Source organism: Fulmarus glacialis, unplaced genomic scaffold (assembly GCF_000690835.1).
Source record: "Fulmarus glacialis isolate BGI_N327 unplaced genomic scaffold, ASM69083v1 scaffold4302, whole genome shotgun sequence".
Classification (NCBI taxonomy): Eukaryota; Metazoa; Chordata; class Aves; order Procellariiformes; family Procellariidae; genus Fulmarus; species Fulmarus glacialis.
The window spans coordinates 490-17,887 of NW_009195880.1; the positions used below are offsets into that span (position 1 = coordinate 490).

The 17,398-nt window shown below is 40.5% G+C and overlaps 1 protein-coding gene across 1 annotated transcript in view; it reads left to right on the top strand.

The window, feature by feature from the left end:
• Nucleotides 1-1,969: 1,969 nt before the first annotated feature.
• The window catches only part of PIEZO2 (piezo-type mechanosensitive ion channel component 2), a gene marked incomplete at its 5' end in the record, with an annotated part of 99,503 nt that continues 84,074 nt past the window's right edge, over nucleotides 1,970-17,398 (top strand). The window contains 9 exons of the mRNA XM_009588243.1: nucleotides 1,970-2,098; nucleotides 3,194-3,232; nucleotides 5,053-5,191; nucleotides 5,586-5,725; nucleotides 7,832-8,068; nucleotides 13,235-13,358; nucleotides 15,002-15,252; nucleotides 15,930-16,078; nucleotides 16,823-16,996. Coding sequence (XP_009586538.1) covers nucleotides 1,970-2,098; nucleotides 3,194-3,232; nucleotides 5,053-5,191; nucleotides 5,586-5,725; nucleotides 7,832-8,068; nucleotides 13,235-13,358; nucleotides 15,002-15,252; nucleotides 15,930-16,078; nucleotides 16,823-16,996 — 1,382 coding nt within the window. The remainder of the gene's footprint in view (nucleotides 2,099-3,193; nucleotides 3,233-5,052; nucleotides 5,192-5,585; nucleotides 5,726-7,831; nucleotides 8,069-13,234; nucleotides 13,359-15,001; nucleotides 15,253-15,929; nucleotides 16,079-16,822; nucleotides 16,997-17,398) is intronic.

The following is a 17,398-nucleotide window of genomic DNA, read 5'->3' on the forward strand; positions in this document are numbered from 1 at the left end:
AAAGAGGGACAGTGCAGGAAGAGGTCTGGAGGAGCCCAAAGAGGAGCTGTAACCTAGCATGGTTTAAGTGCACATACCCAAGTCTCCCACTTGTCACTGGGCTATAGTAACATCCATGTTCAGTTTATTTGAGAGGCCCCATGCCCCTAGTGGGCCATGGAATTAAGGTGGAGTTAAGACTGCTGCATTAGCAATCCTCCGCAATTTAGTGGTAATAGTTCCTGCAACAGATGAAGAAATAGAGCATATGGATCATAGACAATCACAGAGTCACAGAACAGTCCAGGTTGGAAGGGACCTCTGGAGACCATCTGATCCAACTTCTTGTGAGAGCAGGGCCTCAGATTAGGTTGTCTAGGGCCAAGTCTTGGATGTTTCCAGCAAAGGCAGCCAATGCCCGTGATTAAGTGTTCTCACAGTGAGATTTTTTTTTTTATATATATTCAGAAGGCATTTCCCTGAAGCAAATTATGCCCTTAGCCTTTTGTCCTATAACCATGCCTCACTGTGAGAAGAGAATTTCTGTCTTCTCTAAAACTACGATTTAGGTATTAGGAGGCTGAAAAAAAAAACAGTTCCTGCATCCTTCAGCTTCTCCAACCCTCTAATCATCTTGGCAATTTTCTGGTGGACCCTCTCCAGATTTTCTATGTCTCTGTTGAACTGGGGGATGCCAGAACTGAATTGCAGGTATGGCCTGACACTTGCCAGGTACAGTGGAATAATCACATCCCTTGATCTATTGGCAGTACTCTTGCTGAGGCAGCGCAGGACATGTTTACCTTCATTGCTACCGGAGTTCACTGCTGGCTCATGTTCAGCTTGCTGTGCACCAGGACCCCCTGGGCCTATTCCACAGAGCTGCACTCCACACAGTCTGTCCACAGCCTTTACTGTTATGCGGGTTTATTCCAGATGCAGGACGTTATACTGATCTTTATAAACCTTGTGCATTTTTTGTTGGCCCATCTCCAGCCTATCTCTGCATGGTGACTCTTCCTTCTGGCCCATCTACCTCACCTCCTAGTTCAGTGTCATCCACAACTTTTGTGTGGGTGCATTCCATCCAGATAGTTTTGAAGATACTGAATAGTACCAGACCTACTGTCAGTCCCTGAGGAACTCCACTCATGACTGACTACCATTTTGACTTTGAGTCATTTCCCCACTTTGAGCAAGACAGTCTAGCCAGTTCTCCACCCATCTTGTAAGCCCATATCTTACCAGCTTGTCAGCAAAGATGTTGTAGGACACTGTGTCAAACACCTTGCTAAAATCAATCATTCACAGCTCTCCCTTCCTCCACTGAGGCAGTTTCAACATAAATAGCAATCAGATTACCCTTGGTAAATCCGTATTGGCTTTTTCCAGTCATCTTGTCCTACATATGAGCGTGAGCACACACAGGTGGTTTTATGGCTTCACTCAGAAGCTAGACTAGATGAGCCTAGATGGATGACCAGCGCTGACTACTTTGTTACGTACTGAGGCATGGATTGGTGAGTTAGGTTAGCCTTTGATGGTAGATACGTATGCTCAAAAGGTTTTGATCTTTTCAGGTCTTCAGTTGTTTAGTGAAGCAGAACTGGCTTTTCACATATATAGGCAAACGTGAAGAGTGACTTTTCTTTCAATTCACTGCCTTGAAAATTAAACATCTGTATACTAGCTGATGGTATGACTATATAGTAAGGTAGGATGTGGATGTCTGTGTAATTCTGGTGTCTTGTAACTATCAGGAAACATCTTGGCATTGACAGACTAGCAGTTATAGAAAAGCTCTGTCATCATTTCTGAAAATGTCATCTCAGTAAATCATCTATCATAGATTGAGTGCATTAGACACTAAAAGATGTTTCAAAGGCATACTTTGGAGAGGGAGCATCAATTAGGGGAAAATCTAAATTCCTCTGGTAAGATTGTTATTTAGAGAGCTATAACTAGTCTTGTCATTTCTATTGTTTAGCAGATGCCTGATGAAGAGAAATCTGTTAGCAGGGAAGATGACAAAGAAATAGCCTGCAGCCCAGTTCCAATGACAGCGGAGAGAAGACGCAGTCTGTGGTATGCAAGCCACTATACAACTGATGAGAGAAAAGTAAGGCTGGAAGGGGGAGGGTCTCTGCATTAAATGTATTTCAATCAGTCAGTTAATTTTATCACAGTTACTTTGAAATTAAGGGAAGCAGCATTATATAGGTTGCAAGTAAGAAGATCTTCACGTGTGATTATATAAATCAGATATAATATCAAGGCTGTGTGGCAGAGTAGGAATATATTTTGTAAAAATTAATAAAAAAACCCAAGAGCTAGTGTAAGGAAGTAAAAGAGCATTCTTTATTTTCTCAACTTCCGTATTTAAGAAGTTTAGGGCCAGGCTTTTGGCATGAGGCCGTTACATTTGTGCAAAACAGCTAGAATGTCTGTCAGGGAGCTAAATCGTGATGTAAAGATCTGATCGTCTTGTGACTACTAATTAGCACTGTCTTTGGCGGGGGGGAGGCTGCCAGCTTATCTTCCTCCAAGCATACTGGTGCCCTTGTTGGTTATTTATATCAGGGCAGGTAAGGCAGTTGGTGTAAAAGCTCCTGGAAGGGTCCAGCTTTCTACCGTCTGTCCTCACCAGCTGCAGTGCAAAATTTCGTTTGATGAGTTGCAGTCAAGTCTGAGATATACAAACACTTTGTTGAGCCACATATACTCAAGACCCAAGAACTCCGCCATAATAATAGTAATGGTAAATGAGCTGGCAAATGAATGAAGTATCGCATTTTATATTAGTATAAGCATTTCATTTGAAGTATTTTTATAAGTACAGTAATTCTAATGATCATTTAAAAACTTAGTTTTTAAGCATTGCATCATTAGAAAGACATTAGAAAGCAGTTAATCAGTATAATGCCATACTGATTAATTCTTTGACCTAGTATCTAAAATTTCAATGCAACATTCTCAGTTTTGTTTTAGAATTCACAGGAACATACAGTAAAGTTATGTCAATGCTGTGGCACAGTAAATACCGTTTTATGGAGCATAGTGTACAATTCTGCTGGCTTTTTAAGAATTCTTTCTGAATTTCTTAGTGCAAATCTGCAAAAGTCAGCAAATATGCATGCATGTATTCAAAAAGTTAGACTTATTAATGCTTGAGCCATGCTTCTTTAATAATTTGTCCTTGCATTGCTTTTTGCAGCTTCTGTCAATGACCCAAGATGAATACAAGCCATCGGATGTTAGTATACTACTAGTCTTTGTAATTTTGTAATTCTTCTTAATGTGTGTAAATACGGATTACACTGATATATACAGATAAAAGCTTAGATGACATTTTTAAAACTTCTTTATTTTGGTTAGCCTGTCATTTACCCTATAACCTTGATTATCCTAAATATAATTGTCTTTTGCTTCCTTAATAATTGCACTGAGAAACCACTGATTAGCCCTAAAATTGATCATTTGAAATTAAACTGCTTGTAGTAGTACCAACTGGCAAACGATCTTTGCTATTTCATTGGGTTTAAATAAGATATCAAAATATGCTTTCTAATGCAAGACATCTTTAAACTTGATTTAGCTTCTTTGCTGTATTTTTTTCTTTCATTCGTGTTGAAATGCTGAGGCCCTTAAAGCATGACTGACAACACATATGAGTTCAATTTACAGATTACAGAAAATCCAAGTCTTTCTTTGAACAGACAGCAAACGATCCATTTATCTTGACTGCTATAGACCCTAGCAGACTCTGAAAGCAGAAATATCCCCTCTGTTCAGCATACACAGAAGAATGGAGATGCAGATGAACTTTGGAAGCCGCTATAACCAAATCTAAATGTGCTCCACAGCCTGGTGTAGCTGCTGAATATAGCTGGACATAACCCAGATACTATTCTGAAACAGTCCACACATGCCTGTGCATAGTTTCAACACGCAAAATACGCTCCTTTCTCACAGCCTAAGCAGAAGTCAGTCTTTAACATGTACCGCCATCACTAACCCATTGCATGTGAATTTCTGCCAATACGAGAGATATTTATGATTGTGGTTGCTGGAGCCCTAATCCAAGCAAGCACAAGGGCTGGATTTAATTCACAAAAATAAAACAATGAGAGAGTGTTGAATTAGTACTACCAAGTGGCATAAATGTGGCATCAATAACAATAATTACCACAACTGGTTTTATTAATGGCAGCAAATTTAGATCTCACCAGTAATAATTTTAAATTGAAAATAATTTATAACCATTATTTTCATAACTACTGGAAATAATTAGATGTGAACTAAAGTCTGAAAATCTTGACGTATTAGTTTGCCTAAGAAGGAGGATGAATTTTTGGTTATAGCTTTAACTTAAACGCAGGAGATTAGATAGAAAATGATACTTTCCTAGCTTGGCTGTAAAAAGCCAATTTAACCTGGGAAAGGCAGGGTGTCTGAAGATGGGCTCACTGAGTTACTGTTTGTGCACTGAGCCATGCAGTCAGCCTTCGCCTTCCCCAGCTGTGGATGTGTTAACTTAGTCCTTCTTTACACTGTTTTTTCTTTCCATTTAATTTCATAGGCAGGACAGGCCAAAAGCACGCAAATAGTCGTTTACCCTGGCTCAGCTGACTGCAGTAACTTAATTGCTTTTGCTTGTGTATCCACCTTTTATTCCTTTTCAGACTGCTTGTGTATAAAGTGAAGTGTTACCTAATGCAATGTGACATTCTGGGAATTTGGAAAAAAAACTTGCAATCTTTTAAAGGAAATATTTATAGAAGTTCGAAGATGCAGCAGCATTTTACTGTTTGCTAAAGAACTTAACTGAAAGAAATTTGTAATTCTATTGATATTGCATAAAAAGCTAACAACAATTAATTTTGGAAGGTGTTACGTGCTACTTTTGCATGCAACATGGCTATAACATATCAATTTCTTTGGAAGGAAGTAACTGCAGTTACTTGTTAAGCTCCTTTAACGTTGGCAATCCAACACTGGCAAAGCACAGAAGTAGGAGTCTAATTCTCATAAGAGCCACCCTAAATGCAGTGCCTCTCTCTGTTGTCCTGGCAGGTGCTGCTGGTAACAGTGAACGGGAACCCTGCCGACTATCACACCATCCACCCCACACTGCCATTAGAAAATGGTCCGGCCAAAGCAGATATGTACTCAACACCACAGTACAAATGGGAGCCTTCGGATGACATGTCAGGTAGTGAATTGCCTGGAAATTACCCGTAGTTCCGTATTTTTTCTTATTCTGTATCTCTTGTTCACTGCCTCTAGCATTTATTTTCATTTTGTAAGCTCTTTGGCCTGTTGAAGTTAAATAATTGCTGTCACCTTACGATGGTGGCTGACCACATGGCAATTTTGTAAACTGGGCTGTAGGCATATACTATCCAAAATACTTTGCCTACCAACACAGTGACTGCTGGTTTTGTGTTGCTTTACTGTGCTCAAATGTAATTTTTCTTTTGCTCCCATCTTGAACTTGCTGATTGCTGTAGAAGTAGCCATCAGAATGATTACAAGTGAAATCATTCCAGGAGAGAGTGCATATACTACTTTTAGAATTGCAAATAAGAATTTCTTTTTCTACTTAGAAAAGGAAGAGGAGGAAGAGGAGGAAGAGGAAGAGGAAGTTGCTCAGGAAGAAAAAGAAAATGTTAAATTACATGCCCTGGTCTCTGTGTTCCAATTTATCATGAAACAAAGTTACATTTGTGCTCTGATAGCTATGATGGTAAGTACAGGCAACAAAAAAAATAATGCTGTTACTTTGACATATAAATGTGTCTTCTCAATGTTTTCCTGAAAGTAATCTCATCGATTGGTTTTCAGTACGTGTTTGCATCAGGGTTAGAAAATATCAATATGGTGTCTGCATCATTTTCGGTCCAGTTTAGGTTATTAATGCATAATTCCCAGGCCTGTTATAGACCTATAAATAGGGCAACACATGGGGTTCTGGGTAAAACATCACATTTCCAGGACTGGGAGCCCTGGGTTTTGTTGTCTGTTGAATGTTAGAAAACCACTGGGGCTCAGTTTTCTATTGATTCCAAAGCTTCTGCATAAGCAGGCTTCTCATGCTTTTGCTCCACTCAGAAATTTGCCTACAAAATTAAAGCATTTCATAGTGATATAGCAAATTTTAAAAATTTAGTTCCTATTTCAGGTTGAAGCTTGCATCCAGCTACTCTCTGAGAAGAAAAGATCTGTAAAGCCTGATTTCCTATGTTGACACAGAAAGGTCTCAAGGAAAATACAACTTTGTGCCAAGCAAGATTTTGCTATTGTTTTACTTACTGCCCTTATTTCGCTTTCTCATGTTGTTGCTAGCTTTTAAGCCCACTTGATGCAAATACCTTGAGCTGCACTGTAGCAAGTTTTCAGCATAATGGTTAGATCTCTCTCTATATTCCCAATGCAAGCTTTGGTTTTACTGTTTTGGAAAGGTTTCAACTATGATGAAATTAACCATAAAGCTTCTTGGCCCAATTTTGTTTTAAAAATGGTAAAACAAATTAGCTTGGCTGCTTCTTGTTTGCATAAAGTTTCAAACTTTATTTGCTGTCCTTTAACAGGAAAAGTTTCTCAACTAAATAAAGCAGACTCCTTGTGCAGAATCTGGATCTGGCTTGATGCGTTCTGAGACATTAGGAAGTAGATGTTTTCATATTGACACAATGCCTCTTTTTCCTATTTTTTAAACTCACATAGAATCATACGACCTTCATTTCCTTTTTAATTAATTTCTAAGGTCATATCTCTCAATATCAAAGGAGAAGATATATTTGAAAAGCTTTCTTGTAGTTTAATATTGAGACACTACTAGCTTTTTTCTTAGTGATATATCCCTATTTTATATGACCCAAATTCATTTATGAATTTGTGGCGTGATCTGATGCAAATTCCACTTACACCATAGCCAAAGACAGCTCAGTGTAAGTTATTTTCTTATATGGGGACAGAGAAGTAGCATATTAGTGTTTTTCACATACCCTTAAAAGACATAATTTCCAAGGGGGCTGAGCTAAACTGATGGAAATGTTTAATGTTTAATGGAAATTCTTAATGTTTCATACTTTTCTATTTAAATTGAAAAGGAATATAAAATGTTTTATTGACAGTTATTCCACAGTTATACCAGCATATGTATAGCTGAATTTAGTCCTAAATCAGTAACACAATGTTAATAAAAACCACTTAAAACCCCAATCCTTTTCCCCGAGTGTTTAATAGAGCAGTTTTCAGTAACTGATTTCTGCAAGCTATAGAAAGCATTCTGTAGTTGTGAGTATTTCAGGTAATCTATGTAGACTAAATGTTCTTCAGGTTAGGTGTGTGCAGTGTGTGCATACCATAGCTTCCCATTTTAAATTGATTCCACAAAAGCCAGAACAGTGTGAACTTAGCGTAGTTTTGTAAGTCTGTCAAAGGCCTTGAATGTAGTAGCTATTGAATATGTTTTGATATTCCTACTCTGAAATCTTTGCTGCTCGTTTTGCAAGAGATCTTGTGTGCCCAAAAGTTAGTCTGTATTTTCCATCTCTTTTAGTTTAGTGTAATGAGAAGCAATGAGTCTGCTTACAAACCTTACCAAGGTGCAATTAATGCACAAAGCAGGGTTTGCCCTCAGCTATGGACTTCTTAAGAATCCACTTCCTGCACATTCTCCAAGGGGTTTATTCTAGCTGGCCCAGTAACTGATTAATATGGGTGAGAGTCTCATGACAACGAAAACGTGCGTTGAGAAGCGTAAGTTAAGTGTAACTGGCAATATGCATCGATGTTGCTCCTGAATGTATCTGTGAATATTTTTCCCTCTCTTTCCTCCTTCCACAAGGCATGGAGTATCACATATCACAGCTGGCTGACTTTTGTGTTATTGATCTGGTCTTGCACATTGTGGATGATTCGGGACCGAAGGAAATACGCCATGATCAGTTCACCATTCATGGTTTTCTATGGAAATTTACTGCTAACGTTGCAGTATATATGGAGTATTGAGCTCAAGAATGATGAGCTTCCTCAAGTATCTGGTTTTTTAGAAAGAAAGGAACCTGGGGAGTTGGCATCAAAGGTAGGTGTTACAAACAGCTGAGATTTATTTATGAAACCACAAAATATATTGTGATAAAAAATGTGGATCTCTTGGCATTTCTTTTAAGAGTGAATCCTCAGTATTCAGTATAACCATGTTCAGTAGCAGTTCTACAATAAAGGATAAGTCATTAAAACATAGTGTTCAGAAAATTACTTCTTGCTTGTTAAGCCAATACCAAAACAAATGTTTTGGACATCTTCGTAGATTTTCATCATAATTCTATAGAAAATTCGTAGTGGCTGGAAATTGCTCACTTGTTTGGTTTTATAAACTGGATGCAAAACTAGATGTGATTTGATTTGTTAGATTAATACCCATGGGATGTCAGGTCTGTCTCTGAATATGGTGGCAACTGGAACTGTGGTGTCATTGCGATTATCAATACTACTGCCTCCCTTATGATTTGGCACAAGCAGCAGTACGTAGCTGTGACTGAGCTTTAATTCTTTATCCTTCCACCTGAAGCAGCATGAATTGGAATCCATTTCAGGTCGGAAACAAGAGAGTTTGTTGACCTCAGTGCCTGACAGATTTTTTTCTTTGATGTCTTGAAAGCACTACGAAATGCATTTTGTTTGACAGGTTTGCTTCTGGGGGGAGGGAATGAGCATAAATAGGCAGTTGTTTCCTAGAGCACCCAAGAGGGGCATCTCAGAGAGTGCATCTAGTTGGCACTGCTCCCCTTGTGCTAAGTGAATCACTTCCCTTGTGACTCCTAATTACCATTTAAGTTGATTCTGTAAGTGATTTTCCTTGTTGGCAGTGCCCTTTGGACAACCATTTCTGGGTCTTTAATGCATTTGAAAATTAGTGGGTGCTGTATTATTTCTCTCGTAAAGGTAGGACTAGTTTAGTAAGAGAGCTAAAGCTCAAGGGGTTCTGCAAGAGAAGTTCTACAGTTTTTCTCAATGACTTTGTAAATCTCTAAGGAGTTTTAACTTCTTAATATGTCAGCCCCTTTGACATTGTTTCTTATTAGCTATATCATCAAATATCTTATCTAAAACTAGCTGGTGTCAAGATAGGAAACTGTTGTGTATATATGATGATTTGGCCACACCCATAAAACTAATAGAAGATGTCTAGTCAGGTTTTTTAGGCTGAATATAATGCAGTCTGTAAATTTCACAGAATCACAGAATGGTTGAGGTCAAAAGAGACTTCTGGAGGTCATCTGGTCCAACTCCCCTACTCAAGCAGGGCCATTTAGAGCTGATTGCCCAAGACCGTGCCCAGATGGCTTTTGAATATCTCCAGGAATGGAGACTCCACAACCTCCCTGGGCAACCTGTGCCAGTGCTCAGTCACCCTCACAGTGAAAAAGTGTTTCCTGATGTTCAGAGGGAACCTCCTGTGTTTCAGTTTGTGCCCGTTGCCTCTTGTACCATCACTGGGCACCACTGAAAAGAGCCTGGCTCTGTCCTCTTTCCACCCTCCCTTCAGATATTTATAGACATTGGATGAAATTCCCCCTGAGCTTTCTCTTCTCCAGGTTGAACAGTCCCAGCTCTCTCAGCCTTTCCTCATAGGAGAGATGCTGCAGTCCCTTCATCTTCATGGCCATTCAACTGGACTCTCTCCAGTACATCCATGTCTCTCTTGTATGGGGGTGCCAGAATGGGACACAGCACTCAAATTGTGGCCTCACCAGTGCTGAATGGAGGGGAAGGATCACGTCCCTCTACGTGCTGGCAACACTTCTCCTAATGCATCCCAGGATACCATTGGCCTTCTTTGCTGTAAGAGCACATTGCTGGCTCATGTTCAACGTGGTGTCCACCAGGACCCCCAGACCTTTTCTGCAAAATTACTCTCCAGCTGGTCGGCCCCCAACATGTAATGGTGCATGAACTGGTTGTTCCTCCCCAGGTGCAGGACTTTGCACTTCCCCTTGTTGAACTCCATGATGTTCCTGTCAGCCCATTTCTCCAGCCTGTCAAGGTTCCTCTGGATGGCAGCACAACCCTCCGGTGTATCAGCTACTTCTCCCCAGTTTTGTGTCATCAGCAAACTTGGTGAGGGTATACTCTGCCCCATCATCCAGATCATTAATGAAGATGTTGAACGGGACTGGATCCAGTATTGCCCCCTGGGGTACATCACTAGTCACTGACCTCCAACTAGACTTTATGCCACTGATCAACACCTTCTGAGCTCAGCTGTTCAGCCAGTTTTCAATCCACCTCACTGTCTGTTCATCCAGCCCATACTTCATCAGCCTGTCTATGAGGATCTTGTGGGAGACAGTGTCAAAAGCCTTCCTGAAGTCTAGGCAGACAATATCCACTGCTCTCCCCTCGTCTACCAAGCCATTTCGTCATAGAAGTTTATCAAGTTGGTCAAGCATGACTTCCCCTTGGTGAATCCACGCTGACTATTCCTGATGATTTTCATGTCCTTCATGTGCGTGGAAGTGGTTTCTAGGATTAGCTGCTCCATCACCTTAGAATCATAGAGTGGTTTGGGTCAGAAAGGGCCTTTAAAGATCATCTAGTCCAACCCCCCTGATGTAGGCAGGGACGTCTTTCACTATATCAGGTTGCTCAGAGCCCGGTCCGTCCAACCTGACCTTGAACACTTCCAAGCTGGGGTATCTACAACTTCTCTAGGCAACCCGTTCCAGTGTCCCACCACCCTCACCTTCCCAGGGATTGAGGTGAGGTTGACCAGCCTGTATCCTCCATCTTGCCCTTCTTGAGGGTAGGAGTGACATTTGCTTTCCTCCAGTCTTCCGGAACTTCTCCCAGTCACTACAATAAATCAAAGATTATTGAGAGTAGCCTCTACAATTACATCAGCCAGCTCCCTCAGCACTCGTGGGTACATCCCATCAGGACCATGGACTTACGTATGCTCAGTTTGCTTAAGTATTCCCTGACCTGATCCTCTTCCACCAAGGATGCGTCTTCCTTGCTTCAGACTTTTCCACAGTCTTTGGGACTTGGGATCCCTGAAGGCCGGTCTTGCTAGCAAAGACTGAGGCAAAGAAGGCATTTGGTACCTGAGGCTTTTCCATGTCCTGTGTCACCAGGGCCCTTGCACCACTCAGCAGTGGGCCCACATTTTCCCTAGCCTTCCTTTTTCTGCTTACAGAAGCTCTTCTTGTTGCTCTTGACATGCCTTGCCAGACTCAACTTCAGGCCTTGGCTTTGCTAACCATGTCTCTGCATGCTCGGCCGGTGTCTCTATATTCCTCCCAGGTTACCTGGCCCATCATCCATCCCCAGGCAGAGCCCATGCGTTCCAGCTGTGCTGTTACGCAAATCGTAACTCCACCTCTGCATCTTCCTGGCCCGTGCTTCCTAAAGAGCATGTATCTCTCCACTGCAGCTATGCAAGCCATCACACCCTGTCTCTGTGAGCCCAACAAGATCATAGCCCTTCCCAGAGGTCTCTAATTCCTTGTGTTTATTCCCCATGCTGCATGCATTAGTGTACAGGCACTTCAGAGAGGCACCTGACATACTGATTTCCCAGAAAGAATCTGGAAGGTTTCCCTGTAATTGTGCCTTGAAGGGATTTCCTTGTTTACATACAATGCTTGAGGTGACCCCACATAAGCCCTGTTTTGTTGATTATGTGTTTCCTTTCATTCACATCACCCAGGCGCCCTTTGCTTGCCAGTCCTGTCCATCACTCCCTCTCAAGGCTGCTAGTAACTCTGTCCCTCCCTGTTATTCCTAGTTTAAAGCCCTTTGAATAAAGTTTGAATTTAAATAAAGATTGGATACCGTATTTTGCAAAGAGAGGAAAATAGAAAGAAATGCACTGTAATTCTTTCTGCATAATTTTCTGCGTGCTGTGTGTGTGTTTCCTGGTCTGAAAAGGGAATAAAATGGATACTGTAAAACGTGGACTGAAAGCATTTCTTTAATCTGCAACCTTTCAAGACTTTTCTTAGAGCCAGCTCTGGCTCTGGAAATGCCAAAGAGAACGAGGAGTAAATGCAGCAGGGAGACGGAGCTAATCACTGCAGAACAAATCCGTGTTTTACAATATCCATGGTTTGTGTTTCAAAAGCCAGAGCTCCAGGAGGTATCTGGAGAAGCTGTGGCAATTCACACAGGCTGAAAATCTCCTGCTGCAGCTCAGTGTTAGCCGCAGAGTCAGTGAAAACAGCTGTCGCTAGCCTGGGACCTCTCCGTTCCCCCGTGAAGTACTTGCGCGTTAGATGAAAAACAGGAGAGTTCTTTACATTGTAGGACTGGCCTTGTCATTCTATTGTATGCAAAATACTTGGCTCTTACACGTTTCTTATTTGAGATTTTATTCTTCTAGCTTATAAAGTAGTGAAATAATCCTTGTTCTGCACCACTGAAATCAGTGGAAACATTGAAGAATGTAAACATAAAATCAAGTGTGTGATGAACAGGCATCATGCTCTTTTCTGCATTTTGGCCATCTCTCAGTATTGCAAGCTGTTGAATTTAGCTTTTTGCAAAACACAGAAATGCAGTCTTCATTAAAGAGATTTATTTATTTCCAAGGTATCCTGCTGTGATGGAATTATCATCTCTTAAAGCTCTTCAAAGTATTAAGAGCCATCTTAAATCTTGTAACTGCTCCAAATGCAGGGCATACTCAATTGACTGTGTCTTTTGTAACTTAAAGACATACAAAGAAATTTTTTATTTTTCAATTAATTGTGTTTAAGCACCTGAAGTACCAAACCTCCTAAGTCATAGGTCTTAGGATATATACCAAACCCTAATAATGACAATACACTCACTTGCCTGTGCTTCTTCCCTGCAAAAAGGGAAAAATGAACAAAAATAGACAGATAGAAATTATACCAATCAATATATAATGAGAAGATCCTTAAACTTGTAAGACAGGAATTAAAAACTGACTAAAACAGGGGAGAATAGAACCGCATAGGTAAATACCTTTAAGAAAAGATGCAGAGTGAAAAGTTACTACTTGATGGAACAGTGCAAATGGAAGAAAGTTGTTTTTCAATACAGAACATTTCCTAAATGACTTAACTTCCACAAAGATGCACTTTGATACTGATGCCATTGTTACCATTTTCTGATGGACAGAGAAAACAAAGGCATGCAAAAGTTATGAAAACACGTTTGTATTAGCAGGATATAGGATATACAATTAGTCTGTTGTTTTTGTTTTGATTTTTGTTTGCAGATTCTTTTCACAATTACTTTCTGGCTACTGCTTAGGCAACATCTCACTGAACAGAAAGCACTTCAGCTAAAAGAAGCTACTTTATCTGAGGTCAAAGTTGGAAGTGAAGAAAATGAAGAAAAAGGTAAAGCCACCTCCAATTTAGTCGTGATAGAAGTTCCAGTTACTGCATTTCTGTAATGCTGAAAGCAATTAGCAAGATACCTGTTACTAGCTAAGAAAGATATTACAAAATCTATGTGCAACTATCTCTTGGGGATATAAAAATAAAACACCTTTGAACTTCAGAAATGCAAATAAAATGAGAATTCTCTTTACAGAAGGTAATTGAAATGACTCGTTTGAGAAATGTCATGGAACTTTCAAATAATCAGTTTACTCCTGTGTCCCAAACTCAAACCAGCAGATTAATTTCCGTAGGAGTTTAACTACAGGAGAAGAAGAGTTTACATAGGAAAAGTCAGTTGCTAAATTCCTTGGAAGTTGTGTTTGTACATAAACACTTGTACAAAACCAGAAGTTAAACTACTAATTTCAATGGGAAAATAAGCATGTATATTTTCAGTGCAGGGGCTCATGCTATCTGAAGCATACCTAAGAGTGAAGTTTACTGCTACAGTTTCAGCTCATCTAGCAGCTCAGTGGCCTGTTCTCTCTTTTGCTGCTGGGCACATGTTCCCCCAAACCTTCCTTGCCCTTTTCTGTCTCTCTGGATGCTGCTCTGAACAAGTTCAATTTGTTGTTTCTCACTGAAATGGTAGAAAGCCAGACTGGGAAACAGTGATGTAGCTTCCTCTTTTTGATTAATTACAATATTTGCCTAAGTAAAACATTTGGTTAGTGTCAGAGCTGGACACTGCAAGGATTTGCAAGGCAAGAGCAAGGAAAGAGTCTGAGAAGAAGGATGATGAGTGGGACAAAAGGAGAGGACGAGCCTTTTGATGGTGAAGTCTCGATATTGTTCTCAATGTGAAGAAAAGCATTACAGCTACGTGCTTTGAGGTTTGCAAGCCCTGTTATCCAGATACTTGCTTATGTGTACATGCTACTGGGGGCACACTTACCCTGCCCTCCACAAGCCTCGCAAGGTTAATAACTGGGGAATCCTGACCTCTTCATAGGGCAAAAGCAGTCTGTCTTTTCTGCAATGGTTCAGGTACAGCAGAAGAAGCTGGAAAATTGGTAGTTTCTTTGAGAAACAGCAGTGTTAGTGCAGCATTTATATTTTTTAAGCTAGTTTGGTTTTATGGTAATGTTTTCTCTTGCTTGTGGTTTTTGGATGTAACCACAATATTCTCTAAAGGACGAAACTCAAGAGGGGAGGTTCAAACTCAAGATGAGAGATTAAACTTTAAACTCAAGATGAGAGGTTTCTGGTGGTGCTGGTGGTTTCTTCGTTTTCCAGTTTAAAAGGTTTCTTGCCTGGGAGTATAGGTATTGCCATGTAAAGTGTTTTGATTATTATGCATTATACAACCTTAGGCTCTAATTTTCTGCTACAGCTGCCTGCATTTCAGACAAAGTGAAGACGGGTGTTTGGTAAGGACATATAGCTATGCACCATATGGCTCCAGGAGCAGGTTGAAGCTCATATGAAGTTAAAAATCTTTCCCCTGCTCTGGAGGCGTGTATGATTCAGAAATACAGTCTCTTGTGAATTTTGTGTTTTAAGATTTTGCGTTGTGTGCAGAGATTTTACTTACCACACATTTCAATTCTTACTAAAAGTCCTCAAAACAGAGGCCAAATGTGACTCTGTATTTGCAGAAGAGGAGTTGCAAGAGGGAGAAGTGGCAGAAGAACAGGAGGAAGAGAAGGAAGAGGAGGAGGAGGAAGAGGATGATGAGGATGAACAGGATATTATGAAAGTCCTGGGGAAGCTGGTGATGGCTATGTTCATCAAGTACTGGATTTATGTCTGTGGGGGCATGTTCTTCTTTGTCAGCTTTGAGGGTAGAATTGTCATGTACAAAATCATCTATATGGTACTGTTCCTCTTCTGTGTCGCCCTCTATCAGGTAAGTGAGAACTGTGTTAACTAAATTTTGTCCTTAAATACAATGGTTCATACCTTTAACTTGGTAATAAAGTAGCTCCAAGCAGAATTCATAAAGAGTGTGTTTGTTCTTTAGTCAGATACAACACAACAAGATAATTTGAAGGGCTTAAGACTAATTCTGCTTTGGCTTTTGATTATAGTGACGGGCAAAGTGCACATAAATTAGATGCATACAATACACACCTCTGCTCTGGGACTCCACCCCACATCACTGTGAGCTTTGGAACCTGTATGGGAAGGTTCTGGGCCTGTGCGCATCCTACATAGCCACCAATTTTTGTGACAACTGACCCACACAGCTTCCACACCCCAATGAGCATGGAGTCGCTCTCCTCCTGGACTTTCATCACCTAATGGTGATGAAACTGAGTGACTGAAGTTGTCCCTGGCCTTTGTGTCTGTGGCCATGTTGCAACAGACATTTTTACACAAAAGTCTGTACTCGGGTGTGTGTGCATCAGGAGTAAAAACTGTATCTCAAAGAACTGTGGCTGCTGTTGCGTAAGTGTTATTTACTTCAGGCCAGCTAGGAAAACTAGTATTCTTAGTCTTCGTCTGCCAGTACAGTGTTGTCAGTATTTTTGTCAGTGTCTTTGCCTTCAGCTTGTATCAACATCTTTAGTGTGTGATTTTCAGGTGCACTATGAATGGTGGAGAAGGATTTTAAAATACTTTTGGATGTCAGTAGTTGTTTACACGATGTTGGTACTTATCTTCATCTATACATACCAGTTTGAGTCGTTCCCTGGGTTGTGGAAGAACATGACAGGCCTGGATGAAAACAAGTAAGTGTTTTCAATTAATTTCATTTTTTCTTTGAACTTTTGAGTTCTGTGTGGTGGAATGCTCTGAGAGCAGTCTTCCTTCTTGTGTGGGGAAAACATCATGAGACCGTCCCCAGGCATAGCTGACCTGGCTCAGCTCTGAAGCCATAGGTTTATTGGTGTAACAATAGAGATGAGCAAGGGCATGAGGGGGGCTCAAAGAGTCATATTTCATGTGCTGCCGAGGCCTTGGCACCGCTCCTGTTCCCAATACAGTGCCACTACTCCTCTCTACCTCTGACCATAGGAGCAAGATCTGGGAAGAGACTCAGGGTAGATTTGCAGGATGTCTGGAGCTGATGAAGGTGGACGTGCCTTCCTGCTACTGAGGAGGGCTGTGTTTCTTCCTCCTCATGATGTGTTGGGCATTTCTCAACAGGAGCTTACATGAGAAAGTATATGCAATATGAGTGGATCTCCAGTGCAGGACTTCCCATCAGAGCCAACTCATCTGGTTCAAGAGATTTATGCCAGGGTTGGTTCATTTGACCCTGTACATCTATAGTATCTCTCTACATTACTGAGTCCAAATACAAGATATCTGCATTGTAAAACTTGCAGGTTTAGAAGAATTTTAAAAACTAAAGCCACATAAGAAGTACCATCCCCTTATTTCCTATTGCAAATGATTTGTAATAATGTCTTATGGCAAGAAAAAGATTTTGGTGTGAAAAGGTGGCTTAGTGGCTTACTTTTTTTTTCCAGACTAGCGGACCTTGGCTTAAAACAGTTTTCTGTGGCTGAGCTATTCACACGCATCTTTATCCCCACCTCCTTCCTACTGGCGTGTATCTTACACCTTCACTATTTCCATGACCGTTTTCTCCAGCTCACTGATTTAAAAGCTGTAACCAGCAAACAAGACAACACTATTTACAGGTAAAGAAACACAGTAAATGGAGCTATTGGTTATCTGTATGAAAATGCTGTTTCTGACTGTCTTGTAATGCTCAGTTTTCATTAGATGTTATTTGCCTTTGCTATGACTAACTGGCTTAAAAAAAAGCTGCTCAGTATCCAGCGCCCCACTAAACAAATGACAACCAAAGTATCTGTCTTCCCCCACTTTCCCCTACACACTGAAGTTTTTCATTTTGGGGTACATTTTCAAAGGTACTGATGGTATTTATGTATTTATCTCATTGGCTTTGACTTTAATAGGAGTTAGATGCTTAATTGCTATGTGTGCCTTTTTGTAAGTTCTGTCAATAATAGGAAATACGGTTTTTAATTTGTGTCACTTCTGTTTTTCAATGTCCGTTTTTCAATGTCAAATGAAGA